This window comes from Haliaeetus albicilla, chromosome 19, assembly GCF_947461875.1.
Source record: "Haliaeetus albicilla chromosome 19, bHalAlb1.1, whole genome shotgun sequence".
Taxonomy (NCBI): domain Eukaryota; kingdom Metazoa; phylum Chordata; class Aves; order Accipitriformes; family Accipitridae; genus Haliaeetus; species Haliaeetus albicilla.
The window spans coordinates 21728584-21744192 of record NC_091501.1 but is presented as its reverse complement, the minus strand read 5'-3'; the positions used below and the strand labels follow the sequence as shown (position 1 = coordinate 21744192).

Below are 15609 nucleotides of genomic sequence, written 5' to 3'. Positions count from 1 at the left end.
GTTTTTCTGCAGATAACTGGGAGTCAAGTGTGTCTATGCTACTGAATTTTGTAACAGGTTTTCCTGACAGTAATCTCTTCAGTCTTAGCAACAACTTTTCAAGCACGTAATGAATCTCCTTTGGGGAAACTTTTCTCCAATGTAATTTTACTTCTGGAGAGAAAACAGGAAGTAAAGTAATTTTCTTGTATTATTTTGGTAGCTATGAATTCAATAAGCAGTCTGTTAATTATATCACTTTTTTTTTTTTTTGGAGTCACCTTATAATCAGATTCTGCTGCAAGAACAGAAGTAACAAAAGCAGTAAGGTGGGGCTTCATCATCACACTCTCTGCTCTTCCAAGGATCCAGGGCAGGTAAAATTTCTTGTTTCTTCAGACTAAAATGAAAAGAACGGTAAACTAAGGCAGGAAGTTTGGGTCTACATTTGAACACAGCCTGTGTATAAATGTTGTCAGCAGGCTGGACAAAACAGCTATGTTTATTAATCAGCTTGACCTTGAAAATTACATTTTCTGGAGTGTATGAACTGGGGGGGGGGAGCACAGGGAGGAGTGGAGTTCAGACATGGGAAACACACTGTTGTACGGAACTGTGATTCAAAAATGCCATCTCAGCCAATACATAAACAGCACATTTCTACGTCTCTTCCCCTGTAAGGAAAAGCTCCTTTCAGAGGAAAAGGGGATACGGTCAGACAGCACATCCTTAAGCCCTCCCTGGTGCTGACACCACCAGGGGATGGGCTTTGCCAGTTCCAACCTTGCCAGATGGACGAGTTTGTCCGCTGCTGCCGCGCTCCAAACACCTGCAGTGAATGCAAAGAGGCTGCCTTCTGCCTGTCTTCTCTGGGGTGACTTTCTCTTTCTTTCTTTGGTGGGGTTTTTTTGGTGTTTCAGTCACTGTTTTTTGAGAAGAAGCTAGCTCCTTCTGTTTCAGTAGCACAGTGCACTGTGAAACCATGCTCTAACCCCACCTGCCTTTACAGTTACAAATACAGTTGCTGCACCAGAGGCTGCTTTTGAGCTGGCAATAAATTGACCCAAAAGATCAAGGCCACAGCAAGATAACGATGTAGCCTTCTGGCTGCCTGTCAGTGTGGGGAGCTGTCAAGCTCACCTCATGTGTGCCTTCAACAAACTGCAGAAACACCTAGGATTCACCCATCTGCTGCTCTTAGGCATGCCTCATTAATGAAAAAACATCCTGGAAATATCTTTCCTGTTTCCTCACGGTCACTCTAATGTATGAGAAAACAAGATCAGACTGTTTTTTCTTCCTTTCTTTCTTTTTTAATTTTTCTGGCAAGTAACAGCAAAGCTCTTCATTATCAAGAAAGGATGCACCATGAATACAGTTCAGGATACCTTCCCCATGAGATTTCTTATTTCAGTGTAGCTAGTATGAATGATGAGAGACACTCCGGGAAGTCACCAGGGCTGTGTCTGCGCTGCAGGACAGAACCACTCTGCATTTTCACCCCCAAAGACAGACACAGTTAGGAGAGGAACTGAGAGGAGCAGCTAGGAGAGGTTACGTGAGAGATGCCAGTGGTGAGTGTAAAAAGCAGAGAGGAAGAGAAATCCACTAAGGTTTCTGGAGCGTGAAATTGGTACTTGAAAATAACAGCTGAAATGTTCATGTTGGTGATCAGAAACTGCCATGTAGTGCTGAGATCAGTGAGACACCAGAACAGCCCCTTGAAGGGAATGACTGATGCTTTAGCAGCCCAGCTGCTACACCAGTGGTAAAGGATCCACAATAAATAATCTGGGCTGCAATCCACAAGGAATACACAAGCCTCCAGAGGGGACCAAGCTAGGAATTCATGGACTTTCTGCTCAGATCAAAACACTGTTATGGGGCTGGGATTTTTTATTGCAACCTGATTGTCATTGTTCTATGGCTATGTGGAGGGAGACATCTTGTTCATTAACACTACTCGGTATTTTCACTGTGGTTGGGTTTGTAGACCCTTGCTCAGCACATTAAGTTAGTAGCATGGCATTCCAGGAAATACCCTAAAAATACATAAAAGGAGGTTCTGTTCATGCCTCTGACTGAACCCTAGCATAACTCTTGCAACAGATGAAAAAAATAGAAAAATTTGAAAATTAGAAAAGCAGAATTATTACTAGGAAAAGAAAAAAGAAAAAAAAAAGAAAAAAAAAAAGGAAAAAAAAGAAAAAAGAGAACTAACAGTGCCAGGAAGAAGTATAGAGCATGGAAGAGAGCTTGACATTCATAGCTGAAGGATATCTTTTTCTGTGACACATTCACAAGTCCTTACGAGGACTATGAACCCCTGTGCTCCGGAGCAAGTAATATCTGTGTTTGTGTGTTGCATACTCCAGCCTACTAGGGTATTAAAGCAGTCAGATCAACAAGATATCAGAAGCATCTCCTGAATGGAAGTGTTTAATCCTCATCACTTGCGTTACGGTACAGCTGTGCAGCTATGAACTGACAAGCGGTATTAGGACTGTATCAGTGGATGCTGGGAGAGGAGCAGTATCTTTACATGCTTGGCTTGTCACTGTGCTTTTCTTCCTAGCCATCACTTTTGGCCATTTTGTCCATCACTTTTGTTGGTTAAAACTGAGTAATCATTTGGCAGTTTTGGATCTGGAATGACAGACTTGGGTCACTCCTGGAGCCTGTCATCATGCCCATTTCCTTAGTATGAAGATATTGTTACATATGTCTAAAAGAGAATGAAAACAGGGAAACGTATTAGGTCCAATCCAACATATTTACATTCTCATGTGATAGTTCTCAAAAACAAAATAAAAGATTCCAACCTTGCAGAACATCTTCTAGCTTCTCATAATCATTCTGGTCTGACAAACCAGTCCTCCTGCCAATGGTTGTTACCTCGCTGTAATTGGATGGCGGGCTTTTCACAGATATAGTAATTCTCTTCATTACATGTTCTGCTATATACGATACCATGATAAAAATACCCACATGGTTGGCTGAACCTTATCTGCTTTGTCCTAGGAAAGAAAAATCTTTATTGTTACATCTCACCTTATTAGGATGGTGCATCCTTCCCCCTTCCAAAAAGAGAAGTCTTTGCAAGAATTACTTATGTGGCTTTTGCGAAGAATATATATGCCCAACGAAGAAATAAAGCATTTAGTGACATTGTGCACCAATTCCTAGGAGGCTGACCCTGTCCTGAACATGCCAACAAGCACTCCCAGCAGACTGTAAGGGTGGATCCTAAACCATTTCTTGTACCTGACAGTAAGAAACACTAACTCCTGGCTACCAACTGGAGGGTGTCAGTGGCTGTTTCAACAGAAATGTTAAGAGGAGACTGCCCAGTAATGAAAAGGAAAATTGGCAAAGCAGGTTTGAAAGCAAGAAGAAAAATATATTGTATTTCTGAAATAACATGTTAAACCAAAGTGAAATTTTGGGTTCTAGACAATAAATAGTGTCTTATGTAAAAATAAAAAAGTATAAAATCAAAAGTGTGAAATGAAACACCTTTCCATCAGAGCGTTTTCCTTGTGTCCTCACTGAAACAAGATGTCAAATACAAAAGAAACATGACATTTACGGTCAATCTGAAACTAAATTGTGGAAGTAAACTTTCCAGGTACTTTTTTTGCCCTCTAATATTGCCTGCATCACCCTCCAAGCAGTTCTGGGTGAGGCCAAGAAAAATCTGAAATGGAAAAGTGAATCCCGAAATACAGTGAAAGCTGCCTAACAGTTGGCTGTTCAATGTGCCCTTTGTGTCAGAGAAACTGGGAGTTGTGTGTGGGTGAGGACCAACCTTATGTACTGCAGCAAAACTGCCCACTTACCAGGACTTCTGTTGTTCTGTAAGGGGTGTGTTGTCTGTCCAATACCAGGTTCTCTGTTGATGTCTAAATATTAATCCAAGCCAGTATGTTCTTCTAGGAAATGTTTGTACCAAGTTCTATGCAGAGTAAGGACAATTCAAAACAGATATTCAGGAAGACAATAAAAATAAATATTTAGGCTCAGAAAATGAAAGCATTGACGGAAATTGCTTAAAGAACATAAATACCACAAATTGTTAACCTGTCAGGACAAGTTCTGCACGTAAAGGAAAAGCCTAGTATCAAAGGCGAAATGACAGTAGAACTGTTTTTAATCAGAAAGAAGATACACTTCTAGCTCTGAAGAGCAATGTCACTCTCATCAACCTGTTTTAAACCCTCTGGGTGAAACACTGGATTGTTGGATCGTTCTCCCTCCTTTAGTCATAAATCATTCCTCCTCCTTTACTCTGTCCTTAGCATTTGTCAGCAGCGAAAAGGAAGCCACTGCAGGGGGCTGTTGAGTTTGATTTGTTGAACCTTCACACTTGGCTCTAGCATCATTTAACTTATTGCAAAAGCTGGACCATGCCAAGTAGAGGAGGTCTTAAAGTTAAGCCTTTAGTGATATTCTGTTCTTAAAAAATTCTCTGGGCAGAACAGGTAAGAATGTAAACTTGAATAATGCTGCCTTTCTCACTGCTGCTTGAGGGAAATCTCTAAAGATTTGAATTCAGTTTTTCTGTTGTTGTCTTCTTTCCTTCACTCATCATTGCCACTCCCAGGGCACTACTCCATTTTCTCTTTTCCTCATATCTCTCAATGCTGTGATTAAGTCAGCTAGAACAGACCGCACCTCACAATCTTTGCTGTCACCAGTCTGGGAAGGTGAGAATAATGCTGCTCCCCTTTATTTCTGGGAGAAACCTTATGGCCTGTGGCTCAGTGAGAGAGGAGCTGGCATTTGTCAAGTGCTGGAGAGCAGGCAGGTCCAGCCCTGACTGCTAGCTTTTGGGACAGCATTTCTGCCTTCAGTCTTCCAGTACGTCTGCTGGCATCCAGAGGCAAAAGCATTATTTCACTCTACACCTGGCATTTTGTCTTCCCACCTCAGTTTGTTTTCCCTTACGAAAAGATTAGGCAAAAGATTAGGCTAGACTTCAGCAACTCGCTGCCAAGTGTTTGAATTTTGATTGAAAAGATGAGATTGACTTTTGCGGAAAGAACTCCTATGAAACTCCTGCTCACAGTGCCATTTAAGAAAATTGTGTGTGAGGTGACTAGCTGATAGGGTGCATGATCTTCCTCCATGCTAAACAGAGTGAGAAACCAGTCCATACCAGCTTTGCTTGGTCTTTTATCAGAAGAAGAGTAGAGTTTCGTGAGGAACAAAACCAGCGACTCTCCTCCCACGACTTCATTTTCTCGGGGTGGTAGTAACACGTATCGCCACCTTCCCACTTCCAGTTTGCAGGGCAGAGCACACAGTTCTGGCCTGGAAAAGGAAAATCATCACCCCATTTCTGTCCCCAGGCTGTCCCTCCCTGAACATCACTGTTGGCTGGTGATGACAAGATCCGTAGGGATGTTTGAGATAGTCCTCATTCAGTCAAAATCCCACTGTGGTCCCAGAAGTCTCAGGTAACGACACAGGTGAAAACCGAATCATCCCCTTCTCTCTCCCATTCCTTTAGCACTGGGAGGAGGTTCAGGCATTGCAAATGGAATATATTTGGCCCAATTTTAGGAGTCTACAAAAGTGATATGAGTCAACCCATCTGGTGTCCCATTTTAGTCAATGGACAGAAGCAGGTGTGTCTCAAGCATGCTTTTTCTGTCACTTCAGGTGTCTTTCTTGGGAGGAAACAGACTGTATCCTTGCACTACCAATTTCTCTTCATTGACTAAAAGGCAGACCTAGACAGTTAGCTTGTCTGTGGAACAATACCCACACAAATGAAATCCCCTTTCCTGACAGTCACAATAGGATCCCTTTGCCCAACACCCCTACTACTCAGATTATAATTTCTGAAGAGAACTATTTCTGTGGCTGGCTCATTGTCAGATGCCACTTAAATAACCGATCTCTTGCAAACTGATTTCAGAAACAGCCCTGCACTGTACACAGTCAGGAGACAGGGAGTGAACTCCCAGGTTGCTTTACCTGTGCTTCACAGCATATCACTTCTGATTTTAGGAGATTCCTGTCTTACCTGGGGCTGGTACTAGCACACTGTCCTGTGTGTGGACTGCTGTTCACATAGAGTGCAGTAAGTTGTTTAATTCTCAGGCACCACTGTAAGATTGTCTATTAGATGCAGATGAGCATGTTGTAGAGAATCCTGAACTAGTAGTGACGAGAACTGGCATGTCCAGAAGACATCCCACAGAACCCTTTTCTTATGGAAACTAAATCCCGAAACCCTGGTACCACTGCCAGGTCCCATGGCAGTGCACATGTGGCACTGCCTGAGACAGACATGCTCATTGCCTACTTTCTAGGTGGTCACATCTGAGAAGACACAGGCTCACCTGAGGAGACAGACCTGAGTAGACATAGAAGACCCATCTCGTTTCCTTCCCTGACATGGTGAAAGATAAACCCTCATCAAAACTTGTTGATTTACCATTATTTTTAAAGTTTTTTTCCCCTTCCAAGCATAGCTGATATCCTATTGCTTGCAGCATATTTGAGAAATTTGCATGCAGCTCGTTCTTTGTCATGTTGAGGTCTCTCAGTTGTTTTCTGTAATCCTTGGGAATCTGGAAAACTGAAATTCACAGTAAGACATTTTCCAGTGCTGTCCTTCAGAAAGGGTGGGATGCAGGTAGGGAATGTCTTAGCAGATCGTTAGGGATAAATACACCATTTGGGATAAATGTTATTCCTCCCTGAACAGTTGCATGTAAGGGCTGCTGAGATGGAGAACATTTGCACAGTGGATTTCTTATTATTTGGCTGTGAGTGAACAAGAAAATTAAATTGTCACTTTTTATCATATATTTCCATTGTGTATCTTTCTCTTATATTGGTTTCCAGGCTGTGCTTTTTTCCCCAAAGTGTGAACTTCAGCTCTGCATCACAGTGGAATTGTTGCGGATGGGAGGAAAAGGGCACAACCTGTTTACTGTGACACAAAGCTTTTCCCTTCCCTTCGGATCCAGCATTATCAGAGGAATTCACTCGGTTGTTAATCACTACAGCAGGGTTGTGGATACAGTTTTTAAGGGACCAGATAATGGCAGCCAGTGCAAGAAGTGAATCTCCTACCCTACCACTTTCCAGCTCCCCTCCACATTGCTTATTTTTAGCCTCATCACATTGAGAAGAGGACAAAGATGCTGCGGCAAGGGAAAATACCTGGGTTGCCTGGTTGCCTGTTCTCAGCTGAACAAGAAATTGCACCTGAAGGAGAGGTCAGCCTGATGTTATCCTGTAGCTTGGGTCCCCCAGCAAACAGAAAAGCATTAGTACTTACATAAAACTGCCAGGGTCACCAGCGCCATCAGCAATGCCAGGCACAGCGTGAGCAAAATCAGGACTACTGGCCAGCAAGAGCGGGACGAAGTGGAAGGCCCTGGGAGGAATTCAGTCATGAAAAGGAGGTGTGATACTAAGGGAATAGTGAATACATTAGCCTCATTAAGTTGCAGCCATCTTTGTGGTGCACTGGTGAATAAATAATTGCTTTTACTTTATGGTTGTACATTCCTGCTGCAGAATCTCTGCACACAGCAAAAGATGCCCAAACAAAGTAAGAGAGGAAGAGATCACAACAGCTCAGTGGAGAATGTGAACAGCCTTGGTCCTTTTGAAGGCCATAGGCTGGGGCAAGAAAGATACTGAGAAAGCAAGATATTGCAAAATCTAGAAAGTTGATTGCTCAAAGCTGAAAACAAATATGCACTGTATGTTTGGGGTAATTTGTGATGTGTGGCACATGTCTGTGGTGAGCTGGTTAATTTGATTCCTACAATAAACTCCTCTGGTACTTTATGGTAGTTTGAGATTTCTAGCTAGGAATTGATAGAGAATTTTTCTGTAATAAGGTTTACAGCCTAGACACAGAAATGAGCACTCAATGAGGAGAAAAAGGAACAATCTTTTCCTGAGCAAAGAAAATTTTAAGCATGTGGGTCATCCAAAACAGACCCTGTTTATAGGAGGTGGAAGATTTAATGGGTTAAGATGCACTGAAGGAGGGAGAAAAAGCATTCAGATTGTCAGAGAAGCACTAAATCAAAGGCAGGTATTAACATTGCTGCTATATGGACTTTGTGGAGAGCTGCAACCAGTTTGACTTAATCCAATAAAGGCAGTAGAATGGGAATGTGGAGAGGAAATTGCTAGTCTAGAAAAGGGAAAGAGGTATTTAAAATTTGGGAGTGAATTGCTGCCAGAGTAGGAACTGAAATCTAGCGTGTCATGCTAAAGGAACAGGAACGGAAACTACGCAGGCTGCCTCTCCTGCAAACAGCCTGTGGTCAGCTTCTGTGGTGAAGCAATCCTGGGCAGAACGTTGTACAAGACCTCACTCTATGGAAACTCAAGTTGATGAATATTCAGGTGAAAGATTAGGCAATGGATGTTGTCTTGGACGGGGACACAGATCACTGCTGGCTTATATTCAACCTCCCATTCACCATAAACTCCAGGTCCTTTCCAGCCTCCACGGCCAGCCTGCTCCCAGTCTGCACTGCTGCCTGGGATGAGTCCAGCCTCAGTGCACAACAACTGGTGGAGCTTCATGGGGCTTCTGCTTGCCCAGTCCTCAAGTTTCTCAAGGTTCCTCTGTTCTGAAGCTCTACCACTTGGTAGCATCAGCCACCACTGGAATTATAAATTTGCTGAAGACACACTCTCTGTCATTTTTCAGGTCGTTGATGAAGATATTAAACAATATGGGCTCAGTATCAATCCCTGAGGGACCCCTGAGGGACTCTGCCACCAAACAGATGTTGAGCCATCAGTTACTCTCCTTTGAGCCTGGTAGTCCAGCCAGTTTTCAATCCACCTAACAGTTTACCACCCAGCCCATAACTTCCTCAGCTTTAAAGTGACAATACTGTAGGACACACTGGCAAAAGCCTTGCTAAATATATATTACATCTGCCACTCTCCCTGCACCTGCATTTCATCACAGAAGGCAACCTCAGTCTAAGGAACTGCTCTAACTGCTTGGTATTGCATAAAAGAGAAATACCTAGTCCCTTCACGAAGAGAAAGAACGTCTCCCTTCTGCATTATTTTCCAAAGTCTGATCTCACAGGCATATGATAGATACAGTCAGAGATAAAGCCTGCACAGGAGAATCACACAGCTTTTAGATCCTAACAAGACTTAAAGACGCATTGACTGCTGGAACATACGGATATTTTTAAGGCCAAAGTGCTTCTGTACATGCTCTGAAGCTGAATATTAGGTGCCTGGAGAATTTCAGTAATAGACATGACTCCCTAAGGCAGTCATAAGTCCCTAAGTGCTAAATAGACTCATATGAATTGGAGCTGAAGGGCAAAAATAAATTGTTCCTCCCCCTACAAAGTCACAGCCCCAAGCAGAAGACTGAAAGCATTATAGTCCACGCTTCCTGGAGCTTTTAGATGAGAAGAGACAAAGATTTTGTAGTTTGAAAGTGAGATTTCATAAACAAATACAAAATATTTTCTGGGCAGCAATATGAATCAAGACCAAGCAGTAGTTTTAGCTTTGGCTGTTTTAATTAAGCTGTTGCCTCAAGAGTTTCTTTAGGTAACAGTTCCCTGTACTGTACTTTGTGATATCACGTGCTTCTGCTACACGTAGCACAGCTGAAGAGACTTTGGGCTGGGTCCTCCTTCCTGTGTGGTACTCGCATTGTCCTCAAAAGGATATGTTTATTCATTGTGGTTATTTCAATTTGATGTTTGTGAAATAATGCACAGACTGTGCTGTGCGCTTTCAGAATGGGGCTTTCTCATCACAAAATATGCGTTGTCTACCCTGGGACACAGAAGCAGGACATCTGGAGTCGTATGAGGATAGCGGTATCACTGGACGTTAAAGGAGAAGAAGCCCGGAGCTTAACACGAAGAGCTCAGATATTTACTTTTTTTTTTTTTTTTTTTGCCACTGAACTATATTTTGGCAATGCTCAAAACCATAACTTAACAATGTTCAAAAAACATATGTTCAAAAAACCTTAAGTGTTCAGAACTACTGCTCTTTGATACAGAATTCCCCAGAGAATTCCTTCTGAATCACAAGCAAGTTGTCCTCTTGTTTGTAAATCTCTGCTCCAGAGCCTGACCCCATGAACAGCTAGTACTTTCTATGTTCTTTGTTCCCATAAGTTCCACCACTCAAATCTAGAGCTCATCTTCGCAATTTAACACAAATTAAGCAAAATTAATTTTAAAACAGTATTTTAAATATAGTATTTAAAAATGCATTCAGCCTTTTAACAGATATAGCCATTTCAAAGACCAGGGCCTTAATTCAGGCTAGAACTTCAGAAGTGAAATAAAGTGAGTCGGTTAAAGCTAATTCAGTTCTAAGCTTGAATGCAAATGCATAGAGAAATTAAATGGAACTGATCCACTAAAAATTAGTTCAAGTTAACTCTGTAGAGGTTTAGACAATTAGCACTGTTTGTGGAGGTTAGTATAACACTCAGTAATATGCTTTTCCATGAAATAATAAGATTACGATTTCAGGTATACTCTCCAAACTCTAAAAAGTTCAGGAAGAAATGACAGCAACAAAACCCGCGATACATTTATAACTAGTATAACTTTTCTGAGAGTAACAAAGCAAACAAAGGTCCCTTGGGCATATAATTAAAAGTATTTCCCACCCCATCTACTTTAGCAAGAATAAATTATAAAAGCTTCATAGATACTACACCTTTTTTCTTAGTATCTTCAGGCTTTGTGATATTATCCAGTTCATAGCTGTTTTCAAATTTCAGATTAGCATATGTTACTTCTTCTGTCATAGCTGGTAAAAAGAAAAGCATCAGAACAAAAAGGTAGAAGAAGATCTGGCATTTGCAGCTAGTAAACTACAAAGAAAATCTACCCCTTTGTGGGGTTTCCTCACACTGGCAGACACAAATGAAACAGCAGAGACGTCAAGACGCACGTGAGCTTCCTCAATCACAGTACCACCCAGAGAATGTTCCTCTCTCACTCATTGCTATATGCTCTTTCTTCCCCTTTACCTTACTTCTACTGTCCCTGACTGACGTATGTTTACTTCTGCCATTACTGAAAACGCAGCCACTTTTGTAGAACTCTTCTTCTTTTGGATAGACAACATTTAATTCCTCATTATATCAAGTTCAGGCTTGAAACACAGAACTGAATACAATGTTTTACAGCTTTGAGGCCACCTTTTAGTTTGGACAGCTGTGTTCAGCAGAAGATTTGTGATCACACTTAGTTTCTGCTTCCTGCCCGAATGTGCTAAAAGCAAACCGGAAGGTGGACTTGCATCTTAAAAGTGGCAAACTGTGCTCTCATCCAGAAGAAGTAAGCACTTGTGCTTGAGGTTGGCACCTCCGCTAGGATACATCAAGGTGTTGGCTCTTGCCTTCCATGCCGCCTTCCCAAAGTGATTGAACTGGGAGCTCTAAGTCACCAAACTAGAAGAACCTCTCAACAAAGGCTACATCTCAGAAGGTATTTTCTTCTAGTCAGCTTTCTGGCATTCCATTTCTGAAATAATTTTCTGTATTCTTCATTTCTTCTCCAGATCTATGGCATGAGAAAAAGCGTACAATAACACGCAGATTTTGAGAATGCACAGTAAAGTGAGTATTCAAGAAAATACTTTCCATATATCTCCCTCACAGAGATGGACACAGCTGTAGAAACTACTTTTCTCTGAGGTGAACAAACAATCCTACAGAGGAAAAGAAATGACAGGGACACCCGGTTAGCCAAGGAGGAGGTACACGTTTGTTTCATCTCAGTAGAAGTTGGCCACCTGCTCTACGGCTGTGTGCCTCCTGTGAATCTATCGATCACTGCATTTCTCTGGAGAACAGCAGTTCTGTGTTATCCTGGTAGGGCAGTGCTTTGCTGGACTATTGCTATTACCCAAAGAATTGTCTAGGCCAAATTTTGTAACGTAACAAATTTTGTTAATGGCGTGAGACCATGAGACAGGGTCTTCTAGAGCGAGAGCTAAATACTCAGTTAATGCCAAAATATCAGTGATTTTACGATGAGTAGAAAGGCAGACAGACACACTCCTTAATGAAAACAGAAGCAGGAGAATAGATTAACCGAGAGGTTTTACACCCTCTTAATGATGGTTTTTAACACTTCCACAGTTGTGAAACCTTAAATATGCATGACGAAAGCAGGATGTCTGGAGTTTCTGGTACAGTTTTTGCAATTTAGCAAAAATGATGAATGGTACAGAAATAGATTATGCATGCACATTACCACCTGAGTGATTAGCATGAGGCTTACGTACACTATTTTACCCCATGTTAGGAGTGTAAAGCGTTCTAAAAATGAGCAGGCGTATAAACTAATCCTCCTTTGTACTTCTGGACCTGCATAACTGAGACTTAGGCTTTAATTTTTCACTTTGCTGAGAATATTAAGCAAACATTATTCTTTATATCAATGCTAAGATCCAAATGACTGGTCTAAATTAAAAAAAGAAATTTACATCATTAAAATACTGGATCAGCTATGTAGATGGAACACACACACAAAATACATTAATACAAAATGTCAGAAAACCAGCCAAGATTTCCAGAAACCAAACTCTACTAAAAATCAACCTGACCTGGTTGTTTTGGGATTTTTTTTTGCTTGGGTTTTTTTGGGGGTTTTTTTTTGTTTTGTTTTCATTTGTTTTTTTCTTCCCCACAAGTGTGCTTGTTTAGGGAAGTGTCATTGGTAAAACATGTTTATTTGTAAATGCCTAAAATGATCCATCAGCTTTGTGCACCAAAATAATTCTCGGGTTTTGGATGTTGTACTCTCTCAGGCACCAAGTTAACCAAGTTAAAAGATCTGCACTTTCAGAGCATCTTCATTGACTTAAAGGAGGCAAGCCAGCACCCAGCACCTCTGAATGCTACAATGTGTTCATGGAGGCATTAAGAAAAATAAGCATCTATACAATTATATCCTTTTTATTTATTTATTGCATATTATAATTTGGCTATTGCTCCAGACAATCAGAAATTACAACCATTTAAGAGAAACCATAGGTAAGGACTAAAATGAAGAAAGTAAAATAAGGGTCTAATAGAAAACCTATATAGTCATGCTATTGTAGTATGACTACTTGTCGGCTGAGAAATGCTGTCGCTTCTCCATTTCTTAACTGACCCGTATACAGAGTGAGGAAACTTCTGGCTGTTTGAAGTATAAAAAATGGCATAAATATGAGAATTTCAATGTTTGTTTGATCTAGGCAGCTGACTCCAACAAACTTCTGGACTTAGAGGAAGAAGCCCTTGCCATTTATTTAGTTGATACATAATTTGTTGTGCTGCATCTCGAAATGTGTTGTGAAGATCTGGAAGGCTAGAAACATCGTTTGCTAGTTGACAGTGCTGAGGGTAAACAGGACAAAGATTTCTTGACTGAATCTAAAACACAGAGTGTTTCTAATTTGTTGTAAGCAAATACAGCTACAGTTCATTCTCCTGAAATTCTTACGGAACAGAAAAATGAAACCAGGGTGAAATTCAATAATGCAAATGGCAAGGCCACATATATGGGAATGGGTAGCCAGAAATTTCTGACTCAGAAAGGACTTGAAAAGAAAAGAACAAAAGTATAAGAATATTTTCTGTGAGTGTGAGTAGGAACTGGGAACATATTGTGGCTGTGAGGATCTCATGCCAGTTACATCAGAGGAAGTATCTAGAGCAAAGGTAGTGAAATTTAAGTGCTGGTACATAAAGCAGTAGTGACACCACATCCAGAATACTCTGCAGCATTGTTCTGATCACCAAACTTTAAGAAGGATATAATCAGTTTGGAATAGGTGAAGAGAAGCGCTATTTGTAAAACCAGTCAGACATAGTTTCTGTCATACTTGAGGACACTAAATGATTTTGTTTACCCTTGCACATTAAAAATAAGTAAGGTTATTATAGGAGAGTGCTGAAGAATGTCTGCCCAAGAGTAAAGGATTATAACCTAGTTTATGGATATTTTAAAGCTGTAAATTAGAACAAAAATTTCTTAGACAAGATAAGTGAAATCCTGTAATAGCTTTCAGATGAGAGTATCCATTATAATTCAACCTTCCATGTAAGCTGCTCATACACTTTCATCTTCCATTTTGGAAAAACAGGCCTTTCCCAAAATACAGGTTGATAATCATACATAAGTTTCATGAATTGCTATTGTACTCCTAAAAACCCCTGCAAAGTCAGATGTTATAGGAAGGATCCTTTCAATTATAAGGTGCTTTAAAAAAAAAAAAACAAAAATCAAAACAACAAAAAACCCAAACAAACCACAAACTCACTATTACAAAAGTAAAAACAAGCAAACAAGGGAACCAAAAGAATCCTCAAACTTGAAAACCTATAGCAGAATTAGCTGCATCCCTAAATCTCATCTAGGCATGTAATACACCACAACTGAGGCAGCATGTGCCTTCAGAGGAGCTAGGGAAGTGAAATAAATGGATTAGACCTGCCGGAATATTCTCAGGCCAGCAAGCTAGAGTGAATAAGATCAACTAGCTGACTGTACACAAGTACTTCTAAAACTCAACAGAACAGAAAAATTCAATAGCACAGAATAGAAGGTCATGAGCTTAGAAGACTAATAGCTGAAAGGACTGCTTGGAACAGTAAGTTCATCTGCTGGAAACAACTGTGAGAGCTGGTCACAGGATGTACATGGACCATTTGCATCCTGTGAGCATGATAAACTTTGGGAAATGTGTTCCTAACAGAAGAAGAGACAAGCTGGTGCTCAGGCTCTGCTGCATCTGGAATACCCTTATGGTTAAAGCACCTCTGGTCAGAAAACACAAACCAAAACTAGAGTGCAGAAAAAGGCTGTGCTGATGACAGGAATGTGAGGCCTCTCTTACCAGGAGAATGACTGAAAACCTTGTCTCCTTCAGTTTGGCAGAACGCCATCTGAAAGGGGAAATGGTTGGCCTCTTACAGATAAAGAGGGGCTAAACATCAGTGGGAAATGAGTCGTTTAGATCTGTGTGATCTGACATCTTCTACAAAGGCACTGACTGCAGCTGGCGGAGCGGAGAGGATGCCCTCAGCTCTTCTGGTTCCCACTCCCATGAGCAGTTTATTAGAGTAAATAGAGCCACCATTATTTCTGGTTTATCCTATCACATGGAAAAGAACCAATGGTAGCAAGAGAGAGTTTGAATCCTTTCTGCTAAGGCTGGCCCTGTGTTTCTGAACGCTGCTGAATAGCAAGAACATGCTTCCTGCTGCTCTTCAGTTCAAGTGGACAGTTCAGCTAGCATCAGAACCTGGTGCAATTTAAAGTAACCCTGTTGCAAATTATCAAATTGCATTATGACTTGCCAAGGTTCTAAAAGCTTGAAGCCACAGCTCTAATGATGCCCAAGTCTGAGAAACCAACACTGACAATCAAAGACTGGGTCTTAATGGTTGGAAAGTTTGAGGGCTTCCAGCTCTGATGATCAGCCTGTTGATTAACTAGTTCAGTTGATATTTTCTCTTGTACATCTTCTCTATTAGATAATGCTGGTCTGGTTTGTTTTTTTTTTTGTTTGTTTCTTTTTCCTTCTCTTTCCCCTTTTTTCTTTCTTTCTTCTGCTTCTTCTTAGTCTGGAATTGTACTTCCT

At 41.0% G+C, this 15609-nt stretch overlaps 1 protein-coding gene across 4 annotated transcripts; it reads right to left on the bottom strand.

Moving 5' to 3' along the window:
• Window positions 1-1296: 1296 nt before the first annotated feature.
• LOC104313282 (C-type lectin domain family 12 member B-like) lies at window positions 1297-10952 on the bottom strand. 4 transcript variants are annotated; one of them, XM_069806751.1, is made up of 8 exons: window positions 10684-10952; window positions 7277-7375; window positions 7159-7203; window positions 6425-6568; window positions 5138-5292; window positions 3819-3934; window positions 2802-2996; window positions 1297-2704 (listed from the first exon to the last, which is right to left on the bottom strand). In XM_069806751.1, exons 1-7 carry the CDS (start codon window positions 10793-10795, stop codon window positions 2831-2833), a joined length of 837 nt encoding a protein of 278 aa, XP_069662852.1. In that variant the 5' UTR covers window positions 10796-10952; the 3' UTR covers window positions 1297-2704; window positions 2802-2830. The 4 variants fall into 4 exon arrangements, with proteins under 4 accessions (XP_069662852.1, XP_009910467.2, XP_069662851.1 ...); XM_009912165.2 differs by lacking the exon at window positions 7159-7203 and having other exon boundaries at window positions 10684-10776; window positions 10858-10950; XM_069806750.1 differs by lacking the exon at window positions 7159-7203 and having other exon boundaries at window positions 10684-10776; window positions 10879-10940.
• Window positions 10953-15609: the final 4657 nt, after the last annotated feature.